At 42.8% G+C, this 15,556-nt stretch overlaps 1 protein-coding gene across 1 annotated transcript in view; it reads right to left on the reverse strand.

Moving 5' to 3' along the window:
* The window catches only part of LOC149322173 (unconventional myosin-XVB-like), a 60,890-nt gene that overhangs the window by 28,576 nt on the left and 16,758 nt on the right, over nucleotides 1–15,556 (reverse strand). The window contains exons 12-21 of the mRNA XM_089536208.1: nucleotides 14,838–15,275; nucleotides 13,845–13,941; nucleotides 13,153–13,269; nucleotides 11,454–11,619; nucleotides 11,021–11,108; nucleotides 9,094–9,310; nucleotides 3,206–3,321; nucleotides 2,113–2,172; nucleotides 1,789–1,864; nucleotides 801–919 (exon numbers count right to left, since the gene is read on the reverse strand). Of these exons, the coding sequence (XP_089392334.1) occupies nucleotides 801–919; nucleotides 1,789–1,864; nucleotides 2,113–2,172; nucleotides 3,206–3,321; nucleotides 9,094–9,310; nucleotides 11,021–11,108; nucleotides 11,454–11,619; nucleotides 13,153–13,269; nucleotides 13,845–13,941; nucleotides 14,838–15,275 (1,494 nt within the window). The remainder of the gene's footprint in view (nucleotides 1–800; nucleotides 920–1,788; nucleotides 1,865–2,112; nucleotides 2,173–3,205; nucleotides 3,322–9,093; nucleotides 9,311–11,020; nucleotides 11,109–11,453; nucleotides 11,620–13,152; nucleotides 13,270–13,844; nucleotides 13,942–14,837; nucleotides 15,276–15,556) is intronic.

A 15,556-nucleotide genomic window follows, 5' to 3' on the forward strand; every position in this document is an offset into this window, starting at 1 on the left:
CTTCTTTGTTACCAGTCTGAGGAAATCTTGCACTGCCATGTTTCACCTCTCTTTTCACACCCAACTGCATGTGCCATTGTGTCGCCTATGCTGGAAGTACAAAAATGCTCTGCACTGAAAGAGTTAAGGCCGCCTTGAGTCCCTGTACTGGGAAGAAGGCATGATGATGATGATGATGATAACAATAATAATAATAATAATAATAATAATGCCTCAGACTGGCAGTAGTAATAGGGTTAGATAGTTGAGTGATCTGCAATGAGATCCCTCTTTGTCTACCTATCTGTCCCCACCTCTGTGATGTAAACGGATGCTCTTGGGGATGTTTCCACGCCTCTTCTCATCCAAGACCTCTCTCAGATCTTCACTAGAGATGTAGCTAGATTAGAATAGCTCCCTTAGTAGCCTTCCTACAATAAAGACTTTAGGGCCTATACAGAATGTGGGCAGAGCAGGGTGCACACTGGATGCCCTAACCCCGCCTCCAGGGCACCATTGTGGCACACGCCAGTCTACACAGCACACACCAACATGGTGCGACTCCAGCACTGCATGTACACAATGCAGTGCCAAAGGGGCGTCATAAAGCCACACAGCCATGGGTATGGCGCCCCTTGGAGAGTGCAAAAACATCTTACAGCTTTAATCAAACAGAAACAGAGGGAGGGTTGACACTACTGCCAAAGTTATTGCTGATAAAAGCAAAAGGGATTAAGATGGAGAATTCATTCTAGTCACAAGTAAAACAGCCCAAGAGATTCTCTCTCCCACCTTTCCAACAATGTCTTAATCTGATTTACCTGAACTGGGAAAAGGCGAGAGAAATAGTTGGCCCAGTTATCTCGTGCAGCCACCACAATCCTCTTCTTTATCCCATCTTCTGGAATTGATTTGGCATCCATGCCTACCTTGAACTCCGCTATTGGGGATGGAAAAAGAGGGGAAAAATCATCAGTGGAGACAGGATATGATTTTACTCTTATAGTGTCAAGCTGCTTTTACTCTGCTGGAATAGGGCTTGAATCAGAATTTGATACCTGAGGCAGACAGTGTCAACCAGTTCAAATGTTGCAACAGGGAAATCAAAATTCCCTAAGCAGGGACCAGGCCAAAAAGAATGCATATACACACAGAGATTCTTCTTTGGACCATTGGTTCTCCATCCTTTTTGGGTAATGAAGACTGTGAATGAACTATTCTGCTGGAGTTTTATCACAGAGGTGATCTTCTGGCACTTGGGAAGCTTTCTGTGTTTTGCAAAGATTTGCTTACTGGAGATTGGGATGGGGAGCTTTAACCTTGCACCCAACCTGGTGATTGTGAGCATGAGCTCATGGTCAGCAAAAACTTTAACCTTGCCCTCAAGGACTCAAGAAAGGCAGGCTTCAGTCTTAGGATAAAAATAAATTCAAGAAGAAGAGGAGGAGGAGGAGGAGGACAAAGAAGACAAAATAAAAAAAGAAAGCACCCAAAGAACTTAATTTCTTCTTTCTTGCAGCAATCTGAATAAAGATTGGGGGGTGCATTTAGCAGGTCCACTCTAATACTATGAGAATCACATCTGTGAAACCCAGGAAGACCTTAGGGAGTTGTGTGATGGCTTCGTTGAAAAAAGCCAGAACATAGAAAGATGTTCTATTTAAGCATAAATAATCCATACACCCCAATGCATAAATATGACAGATCCATCCAAACAATTCTTCACTTCCAGAGAGAAGCCAAATGTCTCCAAATCTGAGGGGCAATGGACAGGGTAGTGTGGATTAAGAAAGGCAACTGGTTGCTTACCTAACAGGTCTTTCATCTTGCGCCTCTCCTCTCTGGAAATCCGAATGCAAGATTCTGAGTAAGTGTCTGTGATGATCTGGGAAGGAAGACTGACTTCTGTTAGGCTCACACACTTTATTTTGAAACTGTCCAGAGGAAAGCTTTGAAGCTGGAAGTTCAAAGAAGAAAGCAGGTGCACACCTTGGAAAAGACAGGGAATGGAAACATAAAGAGGCAAGGGAGAAAGAAAGAAAGGGTACTTGCTGGAGAGGCTAATGGATCAGGAAGGAGAAAAAGTGACTCTCTACCATATGTGTGCACACTGGTATATAAACTAATGCTCACCTGGTCACACAATAGATTCAAGTAATAAGGGTGACTGAAGTTTTCCTTGGGATAAAAAACCTGTTGGAGAACAGATAAAAAAGAAAGTTGTCTTCAACACACATAACAATGAATCAACTCCACTCAAGTTAATCAGCAATCAAGTGTATTCAGGTGAACTATGCCTAAATCCAATTGCTACTCCCAATTAGAAAGACCCATTGAATCAATTGCTGAATGGGTCTGCCCTAGTTGAACACATCATGATTCAATGGGTCTAGTCTAAGTGGAATAACCAACTGGAATTTAGGCTTATGTTTTCAAGAACATGCAAATCTTAAGATCATAGAGATTAGCAAATCTCTCACATAAGTCCTTTTCTTGGCCTAGGAAGCCTAAGCTCATTCTTGCTCTTCATCTGACACGCAGGTTAGAACATGTAAACACTCATGCAGTTTCCAAATAGTCATAATCAATTTGTATTATAGCATATAGATTACTAAATTCTTCAGCATTGTGGTTGCTAGGCTAACACCTACTCATCTTTACCATCCTGTAGGACCATTTTGGAGAGCCAGCATGATGTAGTGGTTCAAGTATTGGACTAGGAGTCTGGGAGATCAAATACCCACTGGGATGTGGAAACCCACTAGGTGGCCTTGGACAAGTCACACTCTCTCAGCATTAGAGGAAGGCAATGTGAAACGTCTGGTCAAGAAAACTCTGTAAGTTGGAATCAATTTAAATGCATATAACAAGAAAAACAAGGCCCATTTCACCAGGTTTATTTGCAGATCAACCCTAAATAATTTAACATGGCAAGAGAGACACTCATAGCAAGCCATCACAACCTTTTACCACAGCACTTTTTAAATAATGGTTTATATAAAATCAGAGAATTGCTCAAACACAATTTGAAGTCAGGATCAGATAAGGCTGCAAAACAAACCAAGAGCTGTGGCATTCTAGTTATCAGCTTTCCCTATTCATTTGAGATTCCCTCACCACAGGTGTATTTGCCTTGAATTTGAAAGGGCAAATCTGGATTTTCTCATGCTAGCAATAAGCCACTTCCCAAAAAAGCAATGTTGGGGCATGATGAACTTGGACACACCTCTTTGCGCAGGAAGATTTTCCAGGCAGGATTAGCATAGGAGAAGCTGACACTAGCAGAGAGACTGAAAAGCTGGGTTTTGATATTGGTGTCTTCATCTATTGATCGAGCTGAGCCTGAGTGTGACAGAAGAGTCAGAGAGATGTTATTGTTCCAGAGCTTACAAGTCACAATTCTACAAGTGTGACCCTCAAACCAATACTGGGTTATTCAAAAAGAATGGTGCAAAAGTAAAGCTGTTCTTATTCAGTTTTGCATCATTCTTTTCAAATCACACTGTATTTTATGGCATTTCTGAGGTGTTTATTACCCAAATTTACATTTTTCTCAAGACAAAGAAATTATTGAGCTTTTTGATGAAGATTTGTGTTCTTTTTTAAAGAAAGAAAATCAGGTATCTTAATAACATATCCTCCACACAAGGTCTCAGAACTGAATGACCTTGGACAAATCACACTCTCTCAGCCTCAAAGGAAAGTAATGGCAACCCCCTCTGAAGAACTTTTGTGAAGAAAAAAGCATGATAGGTTCATCTTAATGTCACAATAGGTTGGAAACATCTTGAAGGCACACAACAACAGCAGAGCATAGTAATTCTCATTCTTGGATCCATCCCACTGTATCAGAAAGAAGCTGTAATCTAGCAAAACCTGGGCACTCAGTCTGAGAAAGAAGGTGAGCCAGAAAAACTCAACAGTCATAAGGAACAACTACATCAACTAATGGGGAACCATCATTTTGTCTTCTTCCCAGCAGGCATGGGAAGGATGTACATTTGATACCTGTATATCAAACTCTTTGAACCTGCACTCTCCATTCTTGGCCAGAGTTTAGTTATGGACTTCATGACTCACTAGTCAAATTTTGGATTTCCATGCTTCTGCTCAGATATACACACAGAGATGTTTTTTACCATGTAATCTGACGAAACGTTCTCAAAAACCTGCACATTATTGCAGATTTGTAGTTTGTCCTAACAAAAGCATTGCTCACCTATGGACTTCGTTTAGTACTTATGGATCAATATGGATATTTTTGTTTTTGCAAGTCAACTAAGTGTGGATATTGTACAGAAGGTTTCCTATTTGTTTAAGGCAGCTGACAAGCTTTACATTAATTTGCTACTTAAAATTAATGGATGCCATTAGAACGGTAAAAAAAACAACACAATCCACGATGAAAGTGGATCAATGCTCAGAGACTTTGGTAAGAGAAAAATGGGATTCACTAATGTCTGCATTCAAAAGAAAAAATATCAACATTTATTCTTATTACTCTTTTACAGTGTTATACAATGTCAAGTGGCGAATTAAGTCACATTTGGAAACCACACATTAAAAATAGCTTAAAACATAGATGACATCCATGTTGAAAAAGTCTATTGCTTTATACTAACTGACTCCCTTTAATACCATAGAGAAATTAATTATTAAAAATATCAAGAGAGACCAGAAAATATTGTACAGTCCCAAACTGTAGGGTAATTTAAGTTTCCTAAGGCTTCAGCCTTTCTGAAGGAAACAAAAATATTTAAATATCAAAAATACCAAAGCCAAAGCTGTTAAAGTCTAGCTTTAAATTAGCAGAGTAGCAGAAATGTGCCTTTGTCTAACTATGCCTCCCTAAGAACTGAGACTGATTCCAAAGACAACACAAGTAGGTTGTAGTTCAAAACAAAAGTTTACTAATGGCTTTAATCTGTATTAAATAATAATAATAAATAAAAATTTTATTTATATACCGCCCTTCCCATGATCAGGGCGGTGAACAGCAGATCAAAACAATACAATACATACAACGGCAAATTATCAAAAACAATAATACAAATACAAAAGACTATTAAAATCAATATTAAAAACCCCATCAGCCAGCTACCCTTGCTGTCAGAGGGGGGAGACTAGCTGGAACTTGTGTTGGGGAATGCTGATCGAAACAGGAGGGTTTTCAGCTCCCTCCTGAACTGGGCCAGGGAGGTGGCCGAGCGGAGCTCAAAGGGCAGCGTATTCCAGAGGGTCGGGGCGACGATGGAATATGATCTCCTTGTTGTGGAGACTAATCTAGCCCCTGGGACCCTCAATAATTGCTGCCCAGATGTTCTGAGGGTGCGAGGCGGAATGTATGGGGAGAGACGGTCCACAAGGTAGCCTGGGCCCAAGCCATGTAGGGCTTTATAGGTTATAACCAACACCTTGTATTGCGCCCGGAAGCGAATGGGCAGCCAATGCAGATCTTTGAGTACAGGTGTAATATGACTGGCCCTGGAAGTACCAGTAACCAGTCTGGCTGCCATGTTCTGTACCATCTGTAGCTTCCGGGTATGGTACAAGGGTTGCCCCATGTAGAGCGCATTGCAGAAATCCAATCGAGAGGTTACCAGAGCATGTACTACCGTTTCAAGGTCCCTCTGGGCCAGGTATGGGCGCAGCTGGCAAATAAGCCGAAGCTGATAACAGGTGCTCTTGACCGTCGCATTCACCTGAGCTGTAAGGTGAAGCAACGAATCAAGAAGCACCCCCAGACTGCGCACAGAGTCCTTCACAGGAAGCGTGATCCTGTTCAGGACAGGTGGAACCACCGTCATTCCCGGACCAGGGGAACCTATCACAAGTACCTCCGTTTTCTCTGGATTCAGACTGAGTCAGTTTTCCCTCATCCAGCCCATTACTGACTCCAGACAGGCCACGAGAGGAGAGACGCCGTCCCCAGTCACTGCATCAGTCGGAGACATAGAGAAAACTATTTGGGTGTCAACAGCGTACTGATAACCCCACGCCCCATGTCTCCGGATGTCCGGGAAAGCAGCCAAAGGGCTGATAAGGCAGCTAGTTCCCAAACAAACAAACCCCCTCCCAGCACAGCAAAGTCAGTGTAAGCTACACAGTCCTGGAGATTCACAGTAGTTCTACCAAAAGGGATTACCAAGAGAATTGTCAGACGGTCCGAGGTTCAGGGCAACAGATAGGCAGGTCGATAAAGCAGTCCAAGGTCAAGGTTTCCGGGTAGTCAAGACAAGAAGCCAAAGGAGCCAGAGACAGAGTCTTTCCTCTAAAAGAGTCAGATATCCACTGGCAAAGAACCACACATGCTCTAGGTGTTTAAGAAGGCAAGGAGCCGGCCTTCAGCTGTGTCTGATTACGAAGACGCTTCTGATAAAGCCTCCGAGATCTTCGAAGGCCCTCTCTTTCTGCTCGACGCTCATTGAAGGTAGGCACACTGCCCAGATCCTCCTCCGTGTCCACAGCCTCAGCACCAGGCAAACTTGACTGCTGAATCTCTGGAGGGGCCATAGACTCTGCTCCAGCAGAACTAGGGCCAGCCTCTGGCTCCTCCGTTACCGGTTCAAGCCCCAGGGGCTCTGGCTCCTCCATTACAGGTTCAGGTCCCAGGGGCTCTAGCTCATCCTCTGAGTCCTCCAAGCCATCCTCCAGGCTGGGCATGACACCGGATGATCTCTCCCAGCGGTTTCATGTAAATGTTAAAAAGCATGGGAGACAGAATGGCTCCTTGAGGGACCCCAGTTGTGAGGGCCCTCTTATCGGAGCACACGTCTCCCAGCTGCACCATCTGGAACCTCCCAGAGAGGTAGGATCGGAACCACTGGAGCCCAGTGCCCCCAATTCCCACCTCTGCCAGGCGCTCCAGAAGGATACCATGGTCTATGGTATTGAAAGCCGCTGAGATGTCCAAGAGCACCAACAGGGACACGCTTCCCCTGTCGATGCCCAGACGGAGATCATCGACCAAGGCGACCATGGCCGTCTCAACCCCGTAACCCGCCCGGAAGCCAGTTTGAAATGGGTCCAGATAATCCGTTTCATCCAAGACCGATTGAAGCTGGATTGCAACCGCCCTCTCGATCACCTTCCCCAGGAATGGCAGCAGCGAGACTGGCCAATAATTACTATACATCAGGGGGTTGAGGGAGGGCTTTTTTAGCAGTGGTTTTATAGTGGCCAATTTCAAGCTGGATGGAAATTGCCCATCCCTCAAAGATGTATTAATAATCCACTGTAACAGCGAGGTTACTACCGGTCCCCCCTGAGCCGCTAGCCATGAGGGACAGGGATCGAGAGAGCAGGTTGTCTTCTGAACGCTTCCAAGGATCTTGTCCACATCATCGGTACTGACGAACTCAAACTGATCCAGTTTAATGGAGTCCACGGAGGCTCTGGACGCCTCTACCCTTGGTTCTGCCCTAATGCCGGCGTTAAGACCTTCGCTTATCCGAGAGGTTTTATCCGCGAAGAAGTTGTTAAATTGGTCACAGCAGGCCTTAGAAGGTTCAAGGATCTGGTTCAGGGCGGGAGGGAGCTGAGTTAGCTCCCTGACCACCCTGAACAACTCTGCTGGACGCGACTCCACGGATGCGACACGAGCACCATAGAACGAGTTCTTAGCTGCTCGTATCGCCTCTCCATAGTCCTCCCAAAGGCGGTCTAGGAGAGCCTTGTTGGCTAAGCGTAGGTGTTTCCGCCAGCGGTGCTCTAGCCGTCGCAGGACCCGCTTCCTCGCCCGGAGATCTTCCGTATACCAAGGCTTACGTTTGGAAGCGGGCCTGAGAGGGTGCTTAGGAGCGATACTGTTTATAGCCCTAGAAAGGCCGGTATTCCAAATACCAGTCAGGGCATCAACAGAGTCGCCATCACTTCCAACCATGTGCCCCTCTAAGGCTTCCTGGAACCTTTTGGGTTCCATCAGCCTTCGAGGGTGGACCATTCTAATAGGTCCACCACCCCCGGGGGGGATCTGGGTAGAAGCCTTGATTTTTGCCTCCACGAGGAAATGATCCGTCCATGACAAGGGGGAAATATTAGTTATTTCCGCCCACTGATTTTCCACATCCGTACAAAAGACCAAATCCAGTGTATTTCCCGCAAAATACGTAGGACCCAAGATCAGCTGGGACAGGCCCATGGCCGTCATGGTATCCATGAATTCCTGAGCTGCACCGGATGGAACATAGTTGGCCGCGAAGGGGATGTTGAAGTCACCCAGGACAAGTAGCCTGGGTGTTTCCAGCATCAGCTCTGCAACCAACTGTGTCAGCTCGTTAAGAGAGTCTGTTAGCGCACGGGGTGGCCGATACACCAACAAAATCGCTAGACTATCCCTAGCCTTCAGGGTCAGGTAAATACACTCGATAAAGGAAGTTTGACGGATGTGGTTCCTAGTAAGAGACAAGGTGTTCTTATTTACATAAAAGGCTATATCCTAATCTAGCTAGTGAATAATTCAGGTAAAAGGAAATCTTTATCTCACCATCTTTCCAAAAAAAGTTGAGAGAGTAAGAAGATGGAGGACCAACAGCTCAGTTGAAAATCTTTAGAGAGAGAATCTGTTAGTCCCAAAGGAGGAGTAACCTATATCACATGTTTAGTTTGAATGAGAAAGACAGAGAGAGAGAGAGAGAGAGGAGTTTGTATGTAGGAAATCCCTATCTATCTAAGGAGAAGGAAAGAGAACGCAAAAATCTTCAAACACAAATACACTATATTTCTAACTTGGACTGCATCTAAACTGCAGAATTAATGCAGTCTGACACCACTTTAACTGCCATGGCTCAATGCTATGGAATTGTGGGATTTTTATTTTTGTGAGTGCTCTGGTACCACAACAAATTAGAAATTCCAGAATTCCATAGGATGGAGCTATGTCAGTTAAAGCAGTGTCAAAATGTATTTATTCCACAGTGTGGCAGCAGCCTCAGAATTAATTAGGTTTGAAAAATAAAGGCAGTTCTGTACTAGTAAAGTGACTTTTTGCCATTGATGGCTTTTCCCCTGAGGAAACACTCCATCCATAATGCCTGTTTTGCAGAGGAGACTGATGCACTCAGCTTAGTCTGTTGAAGCTCACAGAAGGAGAACATGCAGGAGCTGCTAGGTTACCTTTAATGCCAGTTTCTTCTGTGGCATCACCTGTAGGAATGGATGGTGCAGGCAGGGGAGGTGTCTGCACAGGAGGAGGAAGCACTGAGGCCGGTGATGGCTGAGTGAAAAGCTTCATGAGGGGCAACTGTTTTTCTTTGATGGAGTCCGAGAGCTTGGCAGGTGGTGGCAGTGGTGGCGGCAGTGAAGGGCTCTTCTCTGGTGATGGAGTGGAGGGCTGGGTGTAGAAAGGGAAAAGAAGGATCAGGCATGACCACAGATACAAAGTTAGCATCTTCCTCAAACAATTTTGCAGCTAGTACTATACAGCAGAAATACAGAATTCAGAACAAGAACAGATGAATTAGAAGCTTCATGTCATTGATCTCTTAAACTGCAGAAGATAAGAAGTATTAGTTTTGTTCATCTTGCTGAATAGCTCTCCTGAAAGTCCTAAATGGAGGTTTAAACCCAGTAAACACAATCAAAATGGAATTCATACAGAAAGTAGGATTAGATTTAGAGAAAAGAAGCATGAAATTTTTTATCTGTTCATCAATCAATCAATCTTATCTGTTAATTAATTAATTAATTAATTAATTAATGGGGCATCAGCAACATATACAAATGACACCAAATTCCTAGCAGAAAATAGCAAAAATGTGGAATAACTACTGATGGGGAAAAGTGCAAAAGCAGGACTACAACTGAATATTTAGAAAACAAAAATAATTACCACAGACAGTTTACATAACTTTAAAATGAGTAGTGAAAACATTAAAAGAGTTACAAGAGTTTCTAGACCTTGGCTCAGTTACTAATTAGTATTAAGACCGTAATCAAGAAATCAAAAGAAGGCAAAAACCTGGAAAGGAGCTATGAAAAACCAGATACAATCTTCAAGTGAAAATTTATATCATTAAATATCAAAGTCACAGTCATCCATGCCACAGTATTTCTGGTTTATGTATAGGATTGTAAAAACTGGACAGTGAAGAACGCTGACACAAAGAAAACCAACTCATTGGAAATGTAGCACCAAATGAGAGTTCTGTGGATACCATGGATTGCCAAACAAACAAATTAATGGACCAAATAGCAAATCAAGACTGATCTCTCACTAGAAGTCAAACTGACTAACATGAAAATATCATACTTTGATTATAGGTTATGAGATAACATGACTTAGTGGAAAAGATGATAATGCTGGGAGAAACTGTAGAAAAAAAGGAAGACGGCATTACAGGTGGATTGACTCAATTGAGGAAACAATGGCCTAGTTTGCCAGTTTGCAAGATCTTAGCAAGGCAGGTGAAGATTTGATTCATAGGTCTTTCATTCATAGAGTCACTACAGAGTCACCTTAGGTCAAAACTGACATAGTAGCAAATAACAACAACAAAGAACAGCCAGTCAACAATAAGTAACACACGTTTCATAGTAAAAATGCACTAGTAAAGCAATAACAGTTTTTCTTCTGAAGGCATCTAAATTAGAGGTAGTGTTGAATGATCTGTAACTGAAGTCAGGCTTTCAAACCACTTTCCAAAACATTCATCAATTTCCCCTTAGCGCTACCCCAAAAGCAGAGATGCAGACAACATGCTGATAGCTACAGTCACATAGTTAGACTGAAGAAAAGTCAAGAGTCCTGGCATTATCATTGTCATTGTCATTGTAATACATATTTGTTGAATTTGTAGCCCACTTCTCCAGGAAGGACTTCAAAGTACCATACAGGGATTATACAATTTTTATCCTCACAACAATTCTTTGAGGTAGATTAGGATGAGAGACAATGACTTGCCTAAAGCCAAACAGAGAACATCATTGGCTGCCTTGAAATTTGGACTCGAAATTCCTAACAGGAAACAAGACTTGACTACTGAATCACACTAGCTCCTCCTGGAATGTCAGTAATGGAATGAAGAACCAAATTAACACTCACCGGTGAAGGACACCATCCCGCAATCCCCAGCTTTGCCAGAGCTTCCTCCTTGGGATCATGCTTCTTCACAAAGGGTTGAGAAACATTTCTGCAAGCCAAATTAAAACAAAACAAAACCCCTACCATGACCAATCTACTGAGTTCAGAAATACTGGAAACACAGATGAAAAAATGCCTGTCCTCAGAAAACAAATTTTGTCTGGCATATGCAACTGAAGCAGCTCTATAAGCTTGCTGTGTGATATTTTGGCTAGCAATCGTGCAGGAACCATTTATCCCCTGGGAGATACATTATCTGGGACATTTCTATGCACATTGTGACAGTAAACCACCAAAGGTTTGGCTTGCATGGGAGCAATTGTGGGAGCTTCTTTCCTCACAGATGTCTAAAGGGAGGGGCTGATTCTTTGAACAAACTGGGTCCCTTCCTTACCTAAGAGGCTTGGCAGGTTTTGGTAGCGGGACTGGACGTTCCTTATGAGTTTTAACAATGTTCCGTATTTCCTGACTTGGTTCTGGATTTTGTGTCTTCTGAAAGGGATGGTCCTCCTGGGTTTCTGTTACTTGGTTTTTCCCCTTTTGTGTAGAAACTGACAAGCCTGGAGTAGGGAATGAAGAAAATAGTTTTGAAGGAGAGTCCCACAAAATATCTCTCTTCTTCATCCTGTAGTTTCTCCTGAGTCCTGACTCAATCTCTTGCACATGCACTTGTTACTTCCCTATTAGGCTGCTTCAGTTGCTTTGTTAGTGAGGCCAGAAAAGTTAAGAAGGTCCACCTGCCTGCAAAGGTGAACTGCTATTCAGTATGAAAATACTGTAGATATAAGTTGGAAAAGTAAGCTAGACCTCTCCATAGTCTCCAATGCTCCTAATTTGGCAGAGATAGCCCTTCCATTTTTTGAGCTGCTTTTAAAATGCCCCCATTTCTCTCTCCTCTTTCTATGTTCTCCCTTTGTCCTCAGCTTACTCCAATTGCTGCAAACTGAGTACAAAATGGAAAAGCACTTTGCACTGTTATAGACTATAGTAATGCCTTCAACCGCATTGATCATGAAAAGCTATGGAATTCTCTCAAAGATGTAAGCGTGCCACCACATCTGATAAGAAATCAGAAATTTAGGGAAAGAGGCTACTGTATATACAGAAACAGAATGGTTCCCAGTTGGCAAAGAGGTCAGGCAAGGTTGCATATTTTCATGCCACCTGTTCAATTTGTATGTCGAAAATATCATATGAAGAGCAAGCTTGGACACAGAAGAAGGAAGGATGAAGATAGGAGGAAGGAATATCAACAATCTAAGATATGCAGATGACACCATACTATTAGCAGAAAATACCATACACTTGGAACAATGACTATGGAAGGTCAAAGAAGAAAGTGCAAAAGCAGGCTTACTGCTTAACATACAGGGGAAAAAATTAACCATGGAGGATCTAGATAAATTCAAACTAGAGAATGAGGAAATCGAAATGCTAAAAGAGTTTCCATGCTTTTAGTCAAACGCTGATCATAAAGGGTACTGCAGCCAAGAGATCAGAAGACTAGGAATGTGGAAGGTACTTAAGAAAGAACTATATATGATCCTAAAATGTATTAGTATTTTTGCCTGAGCTCACTGGGAAGGGGAAGATTATGTCCATCCTTTCACCTCCCCCATGCTGAGTTGAGTGCAAACTACTTTTTCCTTTTGAACAATGCAGCAGTGGAAATGTGCTGAGGACTAAGTGGGAAAATGGAAGAAGGAGAGAGAAACTGCAACACTATGAAAACTGCTGAAAAAGAGTCTTAACCGAGACTATCCAGAACAGTTGGAGGATATGCTGGTTGTAGGAAATGGGGGCCTTCCAACACTATCATGTGCTGATCTCTGATGAAGAGAGTGGTAACTTTCAGCATCCATCAACACATTCCTGTGCCTATGCATCACTGTTAGCTTGGTGCAAAACACTTTGTGCATCTAATGACTGTCTGTTGATTACAAAAGCTCATGCTGCTGCATCAAACCAATTTTTCTTCAGTAAGGGGTCCCAACATCCTTTGCCTTCCCCCAACACCTCCTATGATTTGGTTCTTGAAAGGATCAACTTGTTTCTTGAATAGCTTCTTCATGTACATGTTGAATACTGCTCACCTGCATTTACTTTAGGCATAGCACTTTGAGGCTTCTCTTGATCCTCTGACTGCAGTTTCTTTGGAGGACTCCTATTCTTTGATGGGGGAATGACTGTCTTCATAGGACTTGGTTGCCCTGCAGAGGGAAGGATGTCAAGTGTTGAAAATTTCTTAAATCTCCTTTTCCTAACTTTGATGGTATCAAGCTGGTTAAAATAACCAAATAAAATAGAGTGGTAGAGGTTGAAAGGTATTTAAAATTTCTACCACATACTAACAGATTGGTTTATATGATATTAAATATCACATATGCCACACCATTTATTATTTATTTTTGCAGTTATGGTATGCCACAAGCATAACTGGAAAGAGAAAAAAGTTTAGTAACATACACCCAGAAGGTTCTAAAACATCTCACATGAGAAAGAGAAACTCCAAGATCTCCAAGCATAACCTTTGGTAAAATAATTTTTGTGAGGCTCAACAATTGGGCTGTGGAAGCACATGACCTCTCTATAGAGGTTCCATCCCACCCACTGAGAAATCAAGAACTGAAAATATTGTTTATAACCCAGGAACACTTTCAGTACCTTATTAGTGTTTTCTTTGAGTAAGTAACAACAACAAAATCAATATTTTGCATTAGAAGGGAATATGAAGAGATACTGATGTAGAAAAAGGAAGAGAGGAACAGCAATATCTATGACTCACCAATTCTTTGGAAGTACTCAATTTTCTTCTGGAAAGTTTCTCTTGAAAGGGAGTCTGCTTTGAGGTCTGAGTTCTCCTTTTCTTGGTAGATGTGAATCTAGAACATAGACCACGAGATTAGGCCTCAATTAGGCCTCATTGATTGATCTCAGCTTCTTCAGGCTTCTCAAAATACAGGTCTGAAGCTAAGGCATCCAGGTAATATGATCAAGACACATTAGGGGCATTAAACAAACAACACAATACATATGCATACACATAGACTCTTCTGCCAATTTCTATTGATTCTTCTCATGCCTATCTCGTTCTCATCCCTCCTATCAATTAGTTCAAATCTCTTTTAAGTTTCCATTTTCACACTTGGAAACTTCAGTGTAAACCCATCAAAGCTTGGTAAAGTTTACCTTTTTGGTCTACAACTCTCACAATCCCCTCCCTGGAGCATTCATTAGCTTTACAAAAGACCTGCTCTTGGTGGGGCTGAAGGCCAGAATTCTGTTGATTTGCTACATCAGTGTAACTACATTGTTGTAGGTGGTCACAGCAGCTGTGAAGGGATTAAGACACTGAAGAAGCAGGTTCTTAGAAATGAGCAGATTGCCTTTCTTCCTTCACTACTGTTGCACAACCCTGGAAAAGCTGCGACTGCTAGTCTAGTGTAGCAACAGGATTGGTTTGTTGATGTGACGCCACAGAGTTGCCTGTGTTTGTGAGTTCTCATTTTGAGGGTTTTGGTTTGTTGATATGGCTCTAAATAGTTGCCTGCCTGGGAGGGGGGGGGGCGTGTTGGGGGACTGTCATGATGTGTACCTGAAATTCACAATTTACCACCTTATCACTCACTCACGCACTCATGCACTCATGCACTCACTCACTCACTCACTCACTCACTCACTCACTCACTCACTCATTTATTTATTTGGTCCTGCCATGTCATGACAAACTGAGAAAAAGCCACAGAAAGGTACTTCCTGGATACTCTGAATTATGTACCAGCTCTGGTCTCTCAGGTGGAAATTCGGGTCGGTCAGGAAGAGACACTGTGTTGTTGCTACTGTTGGAATGCTTGGGTTTAGCTAGAGCTGGGTGGGGTGGAGGAGGAGAATCTTGTTTTTGCCTTGAAGAGTCAGATGATTGCTTCCGTGATGATGCTTGTCTGGTCCTTGAAAGTTCAGGTGACCTTCTCTGGGGTGATACATATCTTGGCCTTGAATGTTCAGGTGACCTTCTTTTTGGTGACATTCTCCTCTGCCTTGAAATTTCAGGGGACCTCTGTGGTGACCTTCTCCATGATCTTGAAGGTTCTGGAGATCTCCTCCTTGATGGTGATCGCCTTGATCCTGGAAACTCAGGAGATCTCTCTCTTTGCAGGCGTTGTTGCCCTTGCTGCTGCTGAGAGAGTGTCATGGCTTGAAGAGTCATCTGCTGAGCCTGCAAAATGGAACACAAATTTTCCTAATCCTTGTTTACCCTGTGCATTCATATCCAACAAATAAGGAGCACACAAGGAGCTCCAGTTATTTTGGAGTAAAACTTCCATTATCCTCAACAATGACCATGCTGATTTGGGGTGGTGGGAGTTGCCATCCAAAACATGGGGAGTGGGCAGCATCAACTCAAGTCGTCACATTTATGTTCTGGATTCTCAAGCCAGCTATGTGTTACCTATTTCATATTTAAGTAGAGTGTTGGGAGATAATATTCTTTTCCTT

Source organism: Sceloporus occidentalis, unplaced genomic scaffold (genome assembly GCF_023333645.1).
Source record: "Sceloporus occidentalis isolate IW3139 unplaced genomic scaffold, rSceOcc1.0.p SCAF_1, whole genome shotgun sequence".
Taxonomy (NCBI): Eukaryota; Metazoa; Chordata; class Lepidosauria; order Squamata; family Phrynosomatidae; genus Sceloporus; species Sceloporus occidentalis.